This window comes from Balaenoptera physalus (assembly GCF_965194825.1).
Source record: "Balaenoptera physalus genome assembly, chromosome: 5".
In the NCBI taxonomy this organism is placed as follows: Eukaryota; Metazoa; Chordata; class Mammalia; order Artiodactyla; family Balaenopteridae; genus Balaenoptera; species Balaenoptera physalus.
In genome coordinates this window covers 18,113,047-18,126,286 of record NC_138884.1, presented here as the reverse complement: position 1 = coordinate 18,126,286, position 13,240 = coordinate 18,113,047, and the positions used below count along the sequence as shown (strand labels likewise).

At 35.1% G+C, this 13,240-nt stretch overlaps 1 protein-coding gene across 8 annotated transcripts in view; it reads left to right on the top strand.

Annotated features, from left to right (window-relative positions):
* Nucleotides 1-13,240, top strand: part of STPG2 (sperm tail PG-rich repeat containing 2) — a gene marked incomplete at its 5' end in the record, with an annotated part of 608,527 nt that overhangs the window by 23,477 nt on the left and 571,810 nt on the right. For all 8 annotated transcript variants that reach the window (XR_014263584.1, XM_082461761.1, XM_082461759.1 and 5 more), the window contains 2 exons: nt 3,264-3,376; nt 6,486-6,597. Coding sequence is in view for 7 of the 8 variants with exons in the window: in XM_082461761.1 (XP_082317887.1) it covers nt 3,264-3,376; nt 6,486-6,597 (225 nt within the window). The remainder of the gene's footprint in view (nt 1-3,263; nt 3,377-6,485; nt 6,598-13,240) is intronic.

The window sequence follows — 13,240 nt, the reverse complement described above, 5'->3', positions numbered from 1 at the left end:
CTGATCATTCTTTCCTTTCCTGAAGCTCTGTGGGGTGCAGCAATCTTCAGAGTTGCCATTGACCCAAAGGAATGGGCTGCTTTTCATCTACTCTAGTGGATGCCATGGTTTCTTCCAGGACTCCTCTACTACCATCTGCTGCTCAGCTGGACATGTCAGTCTGTGCTGTTTTTCTGTGCTGTTCTGCTAGTTGTTATGGTGTTTGTCTCTGCACCCCCAGACCCAAAGCCTTTGGATGATCTGACTGCCTTATTTCCTTTTGTGTTACACTCAGAAGTGCTAAAGCAGTGTATACCCTATGCATTAGAGAGATTGGTAGGATAGCCCTTTCAGTTTTTATTCATAGCTCTGTTCCTCCTAGGACTGACAAGGGTCTGGGCTTGGGGATCATGTGTCAACTAGACAACCTATTTATAACAGTAACAACAATAATAATAATATCAGTGTCTTACTTTGATTTGGTGCTTTATAGTGTTATAGCTTCATAGTGTGTTAAAGCTGATTAGTGAAGAGGGGAAATACCTCTCTGCTCTTTGTGTTGTAGTTCATTAGAAGGAATCTGCATATCAATAAGCTAAGCACATTAAGACCACTTAACAGTGCTGGAAATATTCCTGGTGGGAATAAGGATTAATGCTTTTTATTTATGTAACAAGTTTTCCCAGGCTTTATTGGATGTGGGTACTACAGAGAGTCACAATTATGTTAGTAACTCAAATATATGTATGTAGTCTCCTCCTGTTGATGTGGTAGACCTCCAGCCTTCTGCAAAGTTCCCCTTCACAGGGGCTTCTAGAGGGCTGTCTCAAGCATGCTTCTGAATAAGTCTGTTTCCACTGAGACAGCTTCTGTTCCCCCAGGCAGTTCAGTCTCTTGCCAGATGGTGCTCTCTGCTGGGCATTTCCACCCATATACTCCATCAGAGCGAAAGCTGCACGATGAGCTGAGGTGAAGCTGGGGGGATAATGCTCTTCTCTCTTTGTTTTATACTCTATTACATAGAATGGTCTAAAAGTAGCCTGATTTTTACCAGTGTTTTAATGAAATGTCTTTTAGATTTTTATCATAGCCCTTTTGCACTCTACAGAATACAGGCATAAATCCAGTGGGGGATTGTCTGTTAGAAGGCAAATTCAGTCAACAGAAAATACTCAGTAGTTAGCATTGCCACTCTTTTGACAGTAAGATTTTCTAACTGGGTGTGGGTTACCATGTTTAGCTGCTTCCCATAGGAATAGTTTTTGCGTTCACCTTCTGGTTGATTTGCTCTATTCACTAGACGTTCCAAAATATGTCTGAATCTGATTTGGACATAGCTAGTAACTCCTTGTTTCTGTACCCTCAGCTCCAACATCCTCCATCACCCAAGCAAGGAACAAACAAGGAGATTTACTAAAATTGAAGCAGGAGAAACCTTTAGAAAAACTGTAATTCAACTTCTCTTTGAGATTGCCATCTATGATAAAAGAATCAGCAAAGGTCCCATTTCACTTCATGCAAACGTCAAAGTTCTGTCAGAGATTGTGTTGGCCCCTGTTTAATTCTTTAAGGTCAGGTGGTATAAAAGGGAAAGTTTAGTTTTATTGTGTTTGTATTTTATAATATTTGAGGGCTAGCTGTTAGTGTTAAGTTCTAGGAAGTAAAAGATGTTTTCACATAGTAGGGAATTTTAGTGCTGTACCAGCTTATTTTTGGATTTTGTTGTGCCATCCCAAAGCTTTCTAGAGTGGTGCCTCTCTAACTAGGAAGTTTGTCCTTGTTAGGAGACAGTGGCAGTGCTTCCAATTTATTTCCAACCATCCATGGCAAGACTGGAGTGGGTTTTAGCATTCTTTCATCACTTCATGTAATGGCACTGGTGCAAATAAATCTCTAAGGTTATTAGTAGTTTTGAGAATTGCTCCCTACTCACTACCCATGAGTCCATCCTTACCTCTAGTTTCTGTCCTTCTGGGGATGTTAATAGGGTTCAGCTGAGGTTCTTTTCACGTGCAGTGAGGTCTTTTTCCGGTTCTAGTCTCTGCTGTGCTATATTTTCCAGAAATTCCTTGAAGTGGAATGTGAATGATACCCTCTCTTAGTTTCTAGTACTAATAATTTACATCTATTTTATACTCTTCTGAGATTCTGGTAGGAGAGGGGGGCAGATGTGGGTTTGATTCACCAATCTGAACTGGAATTATGCTTTCTAATCATTTAATTGCTATTTATTTCATTAATATTGTTTATAATGGTAATTGAGAGAGATTGGTTCCACTATTCAAGAATAGGAATGGTCACCTAGAACAACTGACATGCTGTTTTATGCAGTTAAACTATCAGTTTATGTTACTGGGATTTTATTCAATGTATATGTTAATTGGTTTAATAATCCATGCCTATTTTTAAGCTATATTTTTACAAATATGAATTAAAAGTAAGTGAAATAGACTAGAGTTACCTTTTACTATCAGTTAAAAAAGTAAGATTTTATAAATTTCTTAAATGATTGCTCAATTTAGAATGTTATTAGGTCAACACAAGAATTCCTATGAGAGGCTACTGTTTGTGTTTCATACTTTATTCCTTTATTAGTTTCTAATGAAAGCAGGTGTTTTAACTTCTCTAAAGTGAACTCTTTAGTGAGTCATGCTTATTGTATGACTGTGAAGGAAGATGATTGTTGATTTCTCTTGTCACAAATGACTTCTTTGGCATTAAAGTACTGATCCTGACCTCAAACATTAACTATGAAATGATTTGGGGGTAGTGTTTAATTTTTGTTATATATTTGTTACTCTATGAAAATTTTACATGAATATCTTCTGCACTTACCAGGTAATTAGAAGTTATCTAGTATCTGTTGGTGATGTTTGAATTTTAATTTCTTAAAATTAATTTCTATTTAATTAAGTCATTTTTGTTAGGCTTTCCCATTCCCTAAATCATGCAATTCTGCCCTTCCTCCCCTTTTTAAATGATGAGGAGCTAATTTTCATTGCCCTTAAGATTTTAGATTGTCGAGTGTACTGCCAAGAGCAAAGTTGTTCATATTGGTTGAGGATATGCTAAACTAGAGGCTCTTTTCTGGGAATCCTAGTTGACTTAGGAGTGGGATGGGGCACAGAGTGATACTCTTGAGATGTATCAAGGAAGAGTCTAGCATTTACCAGTGGGAACTCCTTGACTAAGGCTACCCTCGCTTTAGACTTAAGTAAAGTTAAACATTGTTTCATGATTTATTTAAATTGTCTCTCATCTTCACTTTTTTTTTTTTTTTTGAGGATTTTTCCAATGTAACTTTGAAATACAAGGGGATACATTTTGGCAACTCTTTGGGAAGACTAGAGTTACCTATAAAGTCAGGGCCTGGTCCTGGACAGTATGATATAACCCAGTAAGTAAAAAAATAGTATATCTTTACTGTAGTTTTTGACTATAAATATTCTAATAATTTAGACTAGGTTATGCTATTATGAAAGGAAAAATCAGTATGAAAAACTTCAAGAAATATGATATTTTAGAGTAACCTATATGAAAACTATTGCTTTTCTGTCTGCCAGATCCTGTGCTACCTGTTTTACATGTATTAATTCATTTATCTTCACAAGTGTCTGTGTAGTTAACCATTGTTATGCCTATTTTAGCAGTGAAAAATGAAAGGGTCAGAGAGAATAAATAATGTATTTAATATTATGTAGCTATTAAGTGGCAGAGCTTGATATTGACTGAGGCCTTTTCGGTTATACAGCCCATGTATCTAAGTACTAAAATATACTGTCTTTAATTACAAGATAGAGAAAAGATCAGAGAAAATATAAAAGAAGGTGACCCAGGATTCTGCATCTTGTTCCTGGCTCTGGTGTCCATTCTTTTGACTACATGATGGATTTAGAAGGCATTCTCAGTATAAGAGCCATAACATTAGGTTGAAGGTAATATTTATGAAGTCTAACTAGGAAATACATTTCTTGTAAAATAATTCTTTCTGTCTTTATTTTCTCCTACTCTTGCACTAAGGTCTTAGACATGAGTCCATGGAAGGCAAAACTGAGTAACAGACATCATGTTGTTCTCAGAATCTATCACTGCTTTTCATGATTTAATTTTTAACAGGTTCCAGTTTATCTGCCTGATCCTTTCTCTCTCATAGGATGAGTTTTCTAGCAGGAAGTCCCACAGTGATTACCTATCCAATTAATTTGCTGGACAGATTCAGACACATCTGTATACCAGCAGTGGATGTAGCTTAGGCTCTTACTTAAACTCCCCTACTACTATTCATTCATTGAACAAACATTGTTTGAATTCTTGTGGTGTCTTAGTACTAAACTTAGTAACTAAGAATAAAAAGAATAAAACATGGCCCTTGTTTTTGGGAATTTATACCCTATTCTATTGTCCTTTTCATTTTTTCACTGTCCTAATATGGGAGATATGCCATGTATTTTAATTTTTTTAGTAGTTACACTAGAAGTTTAACATGTGTATACAGCTTAATGGGATCTAAATTTAATCTTTGTCATCCAAGTAAAACAAAGTCTGTCAAATGCTCTAACTCTACTCATCCCCTTGAGATAATGCTTTTGTTAGTATTTTACTCTTATCTTTTTCTTCTTCCAGTTTGGCTGGTTTGCTTTCCTATCTGTCTGCCTGCCTGCCTGTCAGTTTTATTGAGGTTTAATTAACATTAAGCAAAATTAATCCTTTTTAGGGTACGTGGTTCTGTGATGATTGTTTTCCATCCATTCCACTACACGTCTAAGTACCTCAGGCATGACCAGCACTCTGTCTAATTCTATTGCTCTGATTTTGCTTGATAGTTTTTTCCTGACAGTCCTTTTTACTTCTCCAGCCCTGTCCCACTCCCATTCTCCTCCTATTTTTTTTTTTTAAATAAGTGTCTGCCTGACTTTATTTTTTATTTTTTATTTTTTTGGTCACACTGCACGGCTTGCGGGATCTTAGTTCCCCCACCAGGGGTTGAACCCGGACCCACGCCAGTGAAAGCATGGAGTCCTAACCACTGGACCTGCCAGGGAATTCCCTCTCCTCCTCTTTTTTAAATGTTACTTTCTCTTTGATCTTTGTTATTTCCCTTGTTTCTTCTTTTCTTCTGTTTGTATTTTCACTTTTGCTAGTAGGAATGTATGCATATAGATTGCATTCCTAACTGCATCAGATATTTCATCATTTCCGTAATTTGCTCTTTGGTTTTGCTGACTTCACTGTATCTTTTATTTGGACTTGTCTTGGTTCCTTCTGGTAGTTGATATTTTCTACTTTTTTTGTTTTTTTCTACTTTTTGTTTATTGATTGAGTCATAATTATTGTGGATTTGATATGGTATAAAAATGGAAATACTTGGGTATTTTGAATGGAAAGATGAGCTCGTAGGTTTCTTTTTGGGAAAACACAGACCTAAATGATATGTGACCCTTTTGATATCCCAAATACAAATTTTTTATCCATAAAACTATTTGAGGTTTTGAAAATAAGTTCATTTGTTGAATTTTGTGCAAAAAAATCAATGAAGTCAGCATTTGACAGTGAACTGAGATGTTATATGCATGTTTAAATCATAGTAATGTCTAAACAAACAAAAAAATGGCAATTATATAACTTAAACATTTGTTTTTATGTTTTTATATTATCTTTTTTTTAATCTTCTTATGTTCAGTATAGTTCACTGGAAGTGTTTAATGACTTTTTTTTTCTAATTCTTTTTAAGAATTAGAAAAAAATAACCTATTTAAATATAATTCTTAATAATAGCCAGCAGTTATTGTATACTTACTATGGGTTTTGTATGGCAGTAAACACTTCACATATTATCCACTTTAATCATTACAACCTTGAGAATTGGTTAATACTATTTCCAATCACAGATGAAGAATCAGATCTGAAGTTTAGAGAGGGTGGGTGATTTGTGTAAGGTCACATAGCTAGTAGGTAGCAATGTTAGGATTCATATCAGGCTGTCTGACTCCAGAGCTTGGGCTGTTACTCACTGCTTACTTGGTTTATTATTCTTACTTGTGTAAATTTCAATGAAAGTAAGCTTCCCTTTCATTTTCAAAGATCTTTCTTTATGCCCTTTTCCTGATTGTTTTATGATATAAATAGCATTGACTATTTTCCCCTTATTTTAGTTAATAGTTGAAATACCAAGTGATTTGAAACTTTAAAGACCTTTTATGGTGAATAAACTACACGGGAAACTTTTTTTGGTAGCTTTTTATTTAAACTCATGACATAAATCCCACATTTTGTTTTCTTTTTGGAATCATTATTAGAATAGGTATATTTTAATGCTCTGAATTGGAAAACGCAGATCATAAAAATGAATAGATCTGACAGAGTTTAGGATATATTGGCCTAACACACCCAGATATCTTATTGAATACTTTTTAAGCAGGAAATGTTGGTGTAAAAATATTCTCTTAACTTATATAGGCATTTATATATTTGAAATTGAGAATAATTTTTTTCTAAATTTTCTAAAGGAAAAAGGCACTGCATTTTGAAAATATTAACATCAAGAAAGATCAACAGCAAAATCATTGCTCAAATCTCCCACGACTTTATGAAGTAATAATATTGCAGGAGGAAAAAAAGGTAAGTTGAAAAGTAACTATTTCATCTACTTCCTAGATTTTAAGGTCATTGAATCTTATTATCACACAGAGTACTCTTCTACTGTTACTCGTAGGTAGTTGTCACTCAGTGAATTTTGTGGAAGGAACTGAGGAACTGTGTTTAAAATTTCCTTCAAGTTGATCGCTATCTCTGCTTGAACACCTCCTGTGATAAAGAACTCAATACCCCTGAGGTTTCTTGTTTCAGTAGTGGAATACTCTGTTTCTTGCAATTTCCTTCTTAAACTGACCTAAATTTACCTGCTTGTTGTCTATTTATTCTCCCTTTTCCTATGACTTCTTTTAAATCTCCCTTTAAATCTTTTCTAGTAAGGATAAATGTTCTAAATATCTTCGACTATTCTCAGTATTTAGCTTCGGGATAACTTATTTTCCTTTGACGTTATCTAGGGATCTTCATTAGTTTTTGAATCTTTCTCTCCTTAAAATATGATTTTGAGAACTAAGAATAATATTCTTGGTGAAGTCTGGTTAGTACATAGTAAGATTTTTATCTTCATTGTTCTAGGTAGTGTATATTTATTAATATAAAAATCTAAATGCCATTAAATATTTTTTGTAGCTATGTTTCAGTTTAATTATTTGGAACTTGTAGGCACAAAAACCTTGGATTTTTTTCCTCTAGTATATTTAAACTTAAAAACTTGAAGCTTATAGGGTAAACATTTCAAAATGGATCATTTAGAGTAAGGATAAATGACTCTCAGTTGAGAAATCAGTGAGTATTTCAATAAGAATTTTCTCGGTCTTCCCCTGAATATTAATCAGCAAGGAAAAATATTGCTTATAGAACTATTAGAAAAAGATACAATAACACAGTAATATAATGCAATTGTTTCATAGAATAACAATTATAAATCTCAAACAAGATAAAAAGTGTTAATTTAGAATCATGAGAGATACTGGTTTATGGTTTTCTTGTAATGTGTTTGTCTGGTTTTAGTATTAAGATAATGCTGGCCTCATAAAATGAGTTAGGAAGTATACCCTCTGCTTATATCTTCTGAAAGACATTGTAGAGATTGGTATAATTTTTTCCCTTAAATGTGTGGTAGAATTCACCAGTGAATCTATCTGGGTCTGGTGCTTTTTGTTTTGGAAGGTTATGAATTATTGACTTGATTTTTTGAATAGGCATAGGCTTATTCAGATCATCTATTTCTTCTCATGAGAATTTGGGAGATTGAGTCTTTTAAGAAATTGGTCCTTTTCATCTAGGTTATCAAATTTATGGGCATAGAATTGTTCATAGTATTCCTTTATTCTTTTAATGTATATGGGAACTGTAGTGATGTCCCCTCCTTCATTTCTGGTATCAGTAATTTGTATCCTCTCTCTTGTTTCTTAGTTTGCCTGGCTAGAGGTTTGTGAATTTTTTTTTTTTAATTTTTGAATTGTATTTATTTTTTAATATAGCATGTGCTTATTAGTTATACATTTTATACATATTAGTGTATACATGCCAATCCCAATCTCCCAATTAATCACACCCCCCTCCCGCTGCTTTCCCCCCTTGGTGTCCATATGTTTGTTGTCTACATCTGTGTCTCAATTTCAGCCCTGCAAACCTGTTCATCTGTACCATTTTTCTAGGTTCCATATATATGAGTTAATATACGATATTTGTTTTTCTCTTTCTGACTTACTTCACTCTGTATGACAGTCTCTAGATTCACCCACGTCTCTACAAATAAACCAATTTCGTTCCTTTTTATGGCTGAGTAATATTCCATTGTATATAGGTAGCACATCTTCTTTATCCATTTGTCTGTTGATGGCATTTAGGTTGCATCCATGATCTGGCTATTGTAAATAGTGCTGCAATGAACATTGGGGTGCATGTGTCTTTTTGAATTATGGTTTTCTCTGGGTATATGCCCAGTAGTGGGATTGCCGGGTCATATGGTAATTCTATTTTTAGATTTTTAAGTAACTTCCATACTGTTCTCCATAGTGGCTGTATCAATTTACATTCCCACCAACAGTGCAAGAGGGTTCCCTTTTCTCCACACTCTCTCCAGCATTTGCTGTTTGTAGACTTTCTGATGATGCCCATTCTAACCAGTGGGAGGTGATACCTCATTGTAGTTTTGATTTGCATTTCTCTAATAATTAATGATATTGAGCAGCTTTTCATGTGCTTCTTGGCCATCTGTATGTCTTCTATGGAGAAATGTCTATTTAGGACTTCTGCCCATTTTTGGACTGGGTTGTTTGTGTTTTTAACATTGAGCTGCATATATATTTTGCAGATTAATCCTTTGTCTGTTGATTTGCTTGCAAATATTTTCTCCCATTCTGCGGGTTGTCTTTTCATCTTGTTTGTAGTTTCCGTTGCTTTGCAAATGCTTTTGAGTTTCATTAGGTCCCATTTGTTTATTTTTGTTTTTATTTCCATTACTCTAGGAGGTGGATCAAAAAAGATCTTGCTGAGATTTATGTCAAAGAGTGTTCTTTCTATGTTTTCCTCTAAGAGATTTATAGTGCCTGGTCTTACATTTAGGTCTCTAATCCATTTTGAGTTTATTTTTGTTTATGGTGTTAGGGAGTGTTCTAATTTCATTCTTTTACATGTAGCTGTCCAGTTTTCCCAGCACCACTTATTGAAGAGAGTCTTTTCTCCATTGTATATCCTTGCCTCCTTTGTCATAGATTAGTTGACCATAGGTGCATGGGTTTATCTCCGAGCTTTCTATCCTGTTCCATTTATCTATATTTCTGTTTTTGTGCCAGTACTATACTGTCTTGATTACTGTAGCTTTGTAATATGGTCTGAAGTCAGGGAGTCTGATTCCTCCAGCTCTGTTTTTTTCCCTCAAGACTGCTTTGGCTATTTGGGGTCTTTTGTGTCTCCATACAAATTTTAAGATTTTTTGTTCTAGTTCTGTAAAAAATGCCATTGGTAATTTGATAGGGATTGCATTGAATCTGTAGATTGCTTTGGGTAGTATAGTCATTTTCACAATATTGATTCTTCCAATCCAAAAACATGGTATATCTCTCCATCTGTTGGTATCATCTTTAATTTCTTTCATCAGTGTCTTATAGTTTTCTGCATACAGGTCTTTTGTCTCTCTAGGTAGGTTTATTCCTAGGTATTTTATTCTTTTTGTTGCAATGGCAAATGGGAGTGTTTCCTTAATTTCTCTTTCAGATTTTAAATCATTAGTGTATAGGAATGCAAGAGATTTCTGTGCATTAATTTTGTATCCTGCAACTTTACCAAATTCATTGATTAGTTCTAGTAGTTTTCTGGTGGCATCTTTAGGATTCTCTATGTATGGTATCATGTCATCTGCAAACAGTGACAGTTTTACTTCTTCTTTTCCAATTTGTATTCCTTTTATTTCTTTTTCTTCTCTGATTGCTGTGGCTAGGACTTCCAAAACTATGTTGAATAATAGTGGTGAAAGTGGACATCATTGTCCTGTTTCAGATCTTAGAGGAAATGCTTTCAGTTTTTCACCATTTTGAATGATGTTTGCTGTGGGTTTGTCATACGTGGCCTTTATTATGTTGAGGTAGGTTCCCTCTGTGCCCACTTTCTGGAGAGATTTTATCATAAATGGGTGTTGAATTTTGTCAAAAGCTTTCTCTGCATCTATTGAGATGATCATATGGTTTTTCTTCTTCAATTTGTTAATATGGTGTATCACATTGATTGATTTGCATATATTGAAGAATCCTTGCATCCCTGGGATAATCACACTTGATCATGGGGTATGATCCTTTTAATGTATTGTTGGATTCTGTTGGCTAGTATTTTGTTGAGGATTTTTGCATCTATATTCATCAGTGAGGTTGGTCTGTAATTTTTTTTTTTTGAAGTATCTTTGTCTGGTTTTGGTATCAGAGTGATGGTGGCCTCATAGAATGAGTTTGAGAGTGTTCCTTCCTCTGCAGTTTTTTGGAAGAATTTGAGAAGGATGTGTGTTAGCTCTTCTCTAAATGTTTGCTAGAATTCACCTGTGAAGCCGTCTGGTCCTGGACTTTTGTTTCTTGGAAGATTTTTAATCACAGTTTTAATTTTATTACTTGTGATTGTTCTGTTCATATTTTCTATGTCTTCCTGGTTCAGTCTTGGAAGGTTATACCTTTCTAAGAATTTGTCCATTTTATTGGCATAGAGTTGCTTGAAGTAGTCTCTTAGGATGCTTTGTATTTCTGCAGTGTCTGTTATGACTTCTCCTTTTTAATTTCTAATTTTATTGATTTGAGTCCTCTCCCTCTTTTCCTTGATGAGTCTGGCTAATGGTTTATGATTTTTTTCTATCTTCTCAAAGAATTAGCTTTTAGTTTTATTGATCTTTGCTATTGTTTTCTTTGTTTCTATTTCATTCATTTCTGCTCTAACCTTTATGATTTCTTTCCTTCTACTAACTTTGGGTTTTGTTTGTTCTTCGTTCTCTAGTTCCTTTAGGTGTAAGGTTAGATTGTTTATTTGAGGTTTTTCTTCTTTCTTGAAGTAGGCTTGTATTGCTATAAACTTCCCTGTTAGAACTGCTTTTGCTGCATCCCATAGGTTTTGGATCATCATGTTTTCATTGTCATTTGTCTCTAGGTATTTTTTGATTTCCTCTTTGATTTCTTCAGTGATCTCTTGGTTATTTAGTAACGTATTGTTTAGCCTCCATGTGTTTGTGCTTTTTACGATTTTTCCCTGTAATTGATTTCTAATCTCATAGCATTGTGGTCAGAAAAGATACTTGATATGATTTCAATTTTCTTAAATTTACTGAGGCTTGATTTGTGACCAAGATGTGATCTATCCTGGAGAATGTTCCATGCGCACTTGAGAAGAAAGTGTAATCTGCTGTTTTTGGATGGAATGTCCTATAAATATCAATTAAATCTATCTGGTCTATTGTGTCATTTAAAGCTTCTGTTTCCTTATTTATTTTCATTTTGGATGATCTGTCCATTGGTGTAAGTGAGGTGTTAAAGTCCCCCACTATTATTGTGTTACTGTCGATTTCCTCTTTTATAGCTGTTAGCAGTTGCCTTATGTATTGAGGTCCTCCTATGTTGGGTGCATATATATTTATAATTGTTATATGTTCTTCATGGATTGATCCCTTGGTCATTATATAGTGTTGCTCCTTGTGTCTTGTAACATTCTTTATTTTAAAGTCTATTTTATCTGATATGAGTATTGCTACTCCAGCTTTCTTTTGAGTTCCATTTGCATTGAATATCTTTTACCATCCCCTCACTTTCAGTCTGTATGTGTCCCTAGGTCTGAAGTGGGTCTCTTGTAGACAGCATAGATATGGGTCTTGTTTTTGTATCCATTCAGCAAGCCTGTGTCTTTTGGTTGGAGCATTTAATCCATTCATGTTTAAGGTAGTTATCGATGTGTATGTTCCTATGACCATTTTCTTAATTGTTTTGAGTTTGTTTTTGTAGGTCCTTTTCTTCTCTGTTTTTCCCACTTAGAGAAGTTCCTTTAGCATTTGTTGTAAAGCTGGTTTGGTGGTGCTGAATTCTGTTAGCTTTTGCTTGTCTATAAAGCTTTTGATTTCTCAGTCAAATCTGAATGAGATCCTTTCCGGGTAGAGTAATCTTGGTTGTAGGTTCTTTCATCACTTAAAATATGTCATGCCACTCCCTTCTGGCTTGTAGAGTTTCTGGTGAGAAATCAGCTGTTAACCTTATGGGAGTTCCCTTGTATGTTATTTGTCATTTTCCCTTGCTGTTTTCAATAATTTTTGTTTGTCTTTAATTTTTGTCAATTTGATTACTATGTGTCTCGGCGTGTTTCTCCTTGGGTTTATCCTGTATGGGACTCTCTGCGCTTCCTGGACTTGGGTGGCTATTTCCTTTCCCATGTTAGGGAAGTTTTTGACTATAATCTCTTCAAATATTTTCTCTGGTCCTTTCTCTCTCTCTTTTCCTTCTGGGACCCCATAATGCAAATGTTGTTGCATTTAATGTTGTCCCAGAGGTCCCTTAGGCTGTCTTCATTTCTTTTCATTCTTTTTTCTTTATTCTGTTCCATAGCAGTGAATTTCACCATTCTGTCTTCCAGGTCACTTATCCGTTCTTCTGCCTTAGTTATTCTGCTATTGATTGCTTCTAGTGTATTTTTCATTTCAGTTATTGTATTATTCATGTCTGTTTGTTTGTTCTTTAATTCTTCTAGGTCTTTGTTAAACATTTCTTGCATCTTCTCAATCTTTGCCTCCATTCTTTTCCCGAGGTCCTGGATCATCTTCACTATCATTATTCTGAATTCTTTTCCTGGAAGGTTGTGTATCTCCACTTCATTTAGTTGTTTTTCTGGGGTTTTATCTTGTTCCTTTATCTGGTACATAGCCCTCTGCCTTTTCATCTTGTGTATCTTTCTGTGAATGTGGTTTTTGTTCCACAGGCTGCAGGATTGTAGTTCTTCTTGCTTCTGCTGTTTGCCCTCTGGTGGATGAGGCTATCTAAGAGGCTTGTACAAGTTTCCTGATGGGAGGGACTGGTGGTGGGTAGAGCTGACTGTTGCTCTGGTGGGCAGAGCTCAGTAAAACTCTAATCCGTTTGACTGCTGATGGGTGGGGCTGGGTACCCTCCCTGTTGGTTGTTTGGCCTGAGGCAACCCAACACTGGAGCCTACC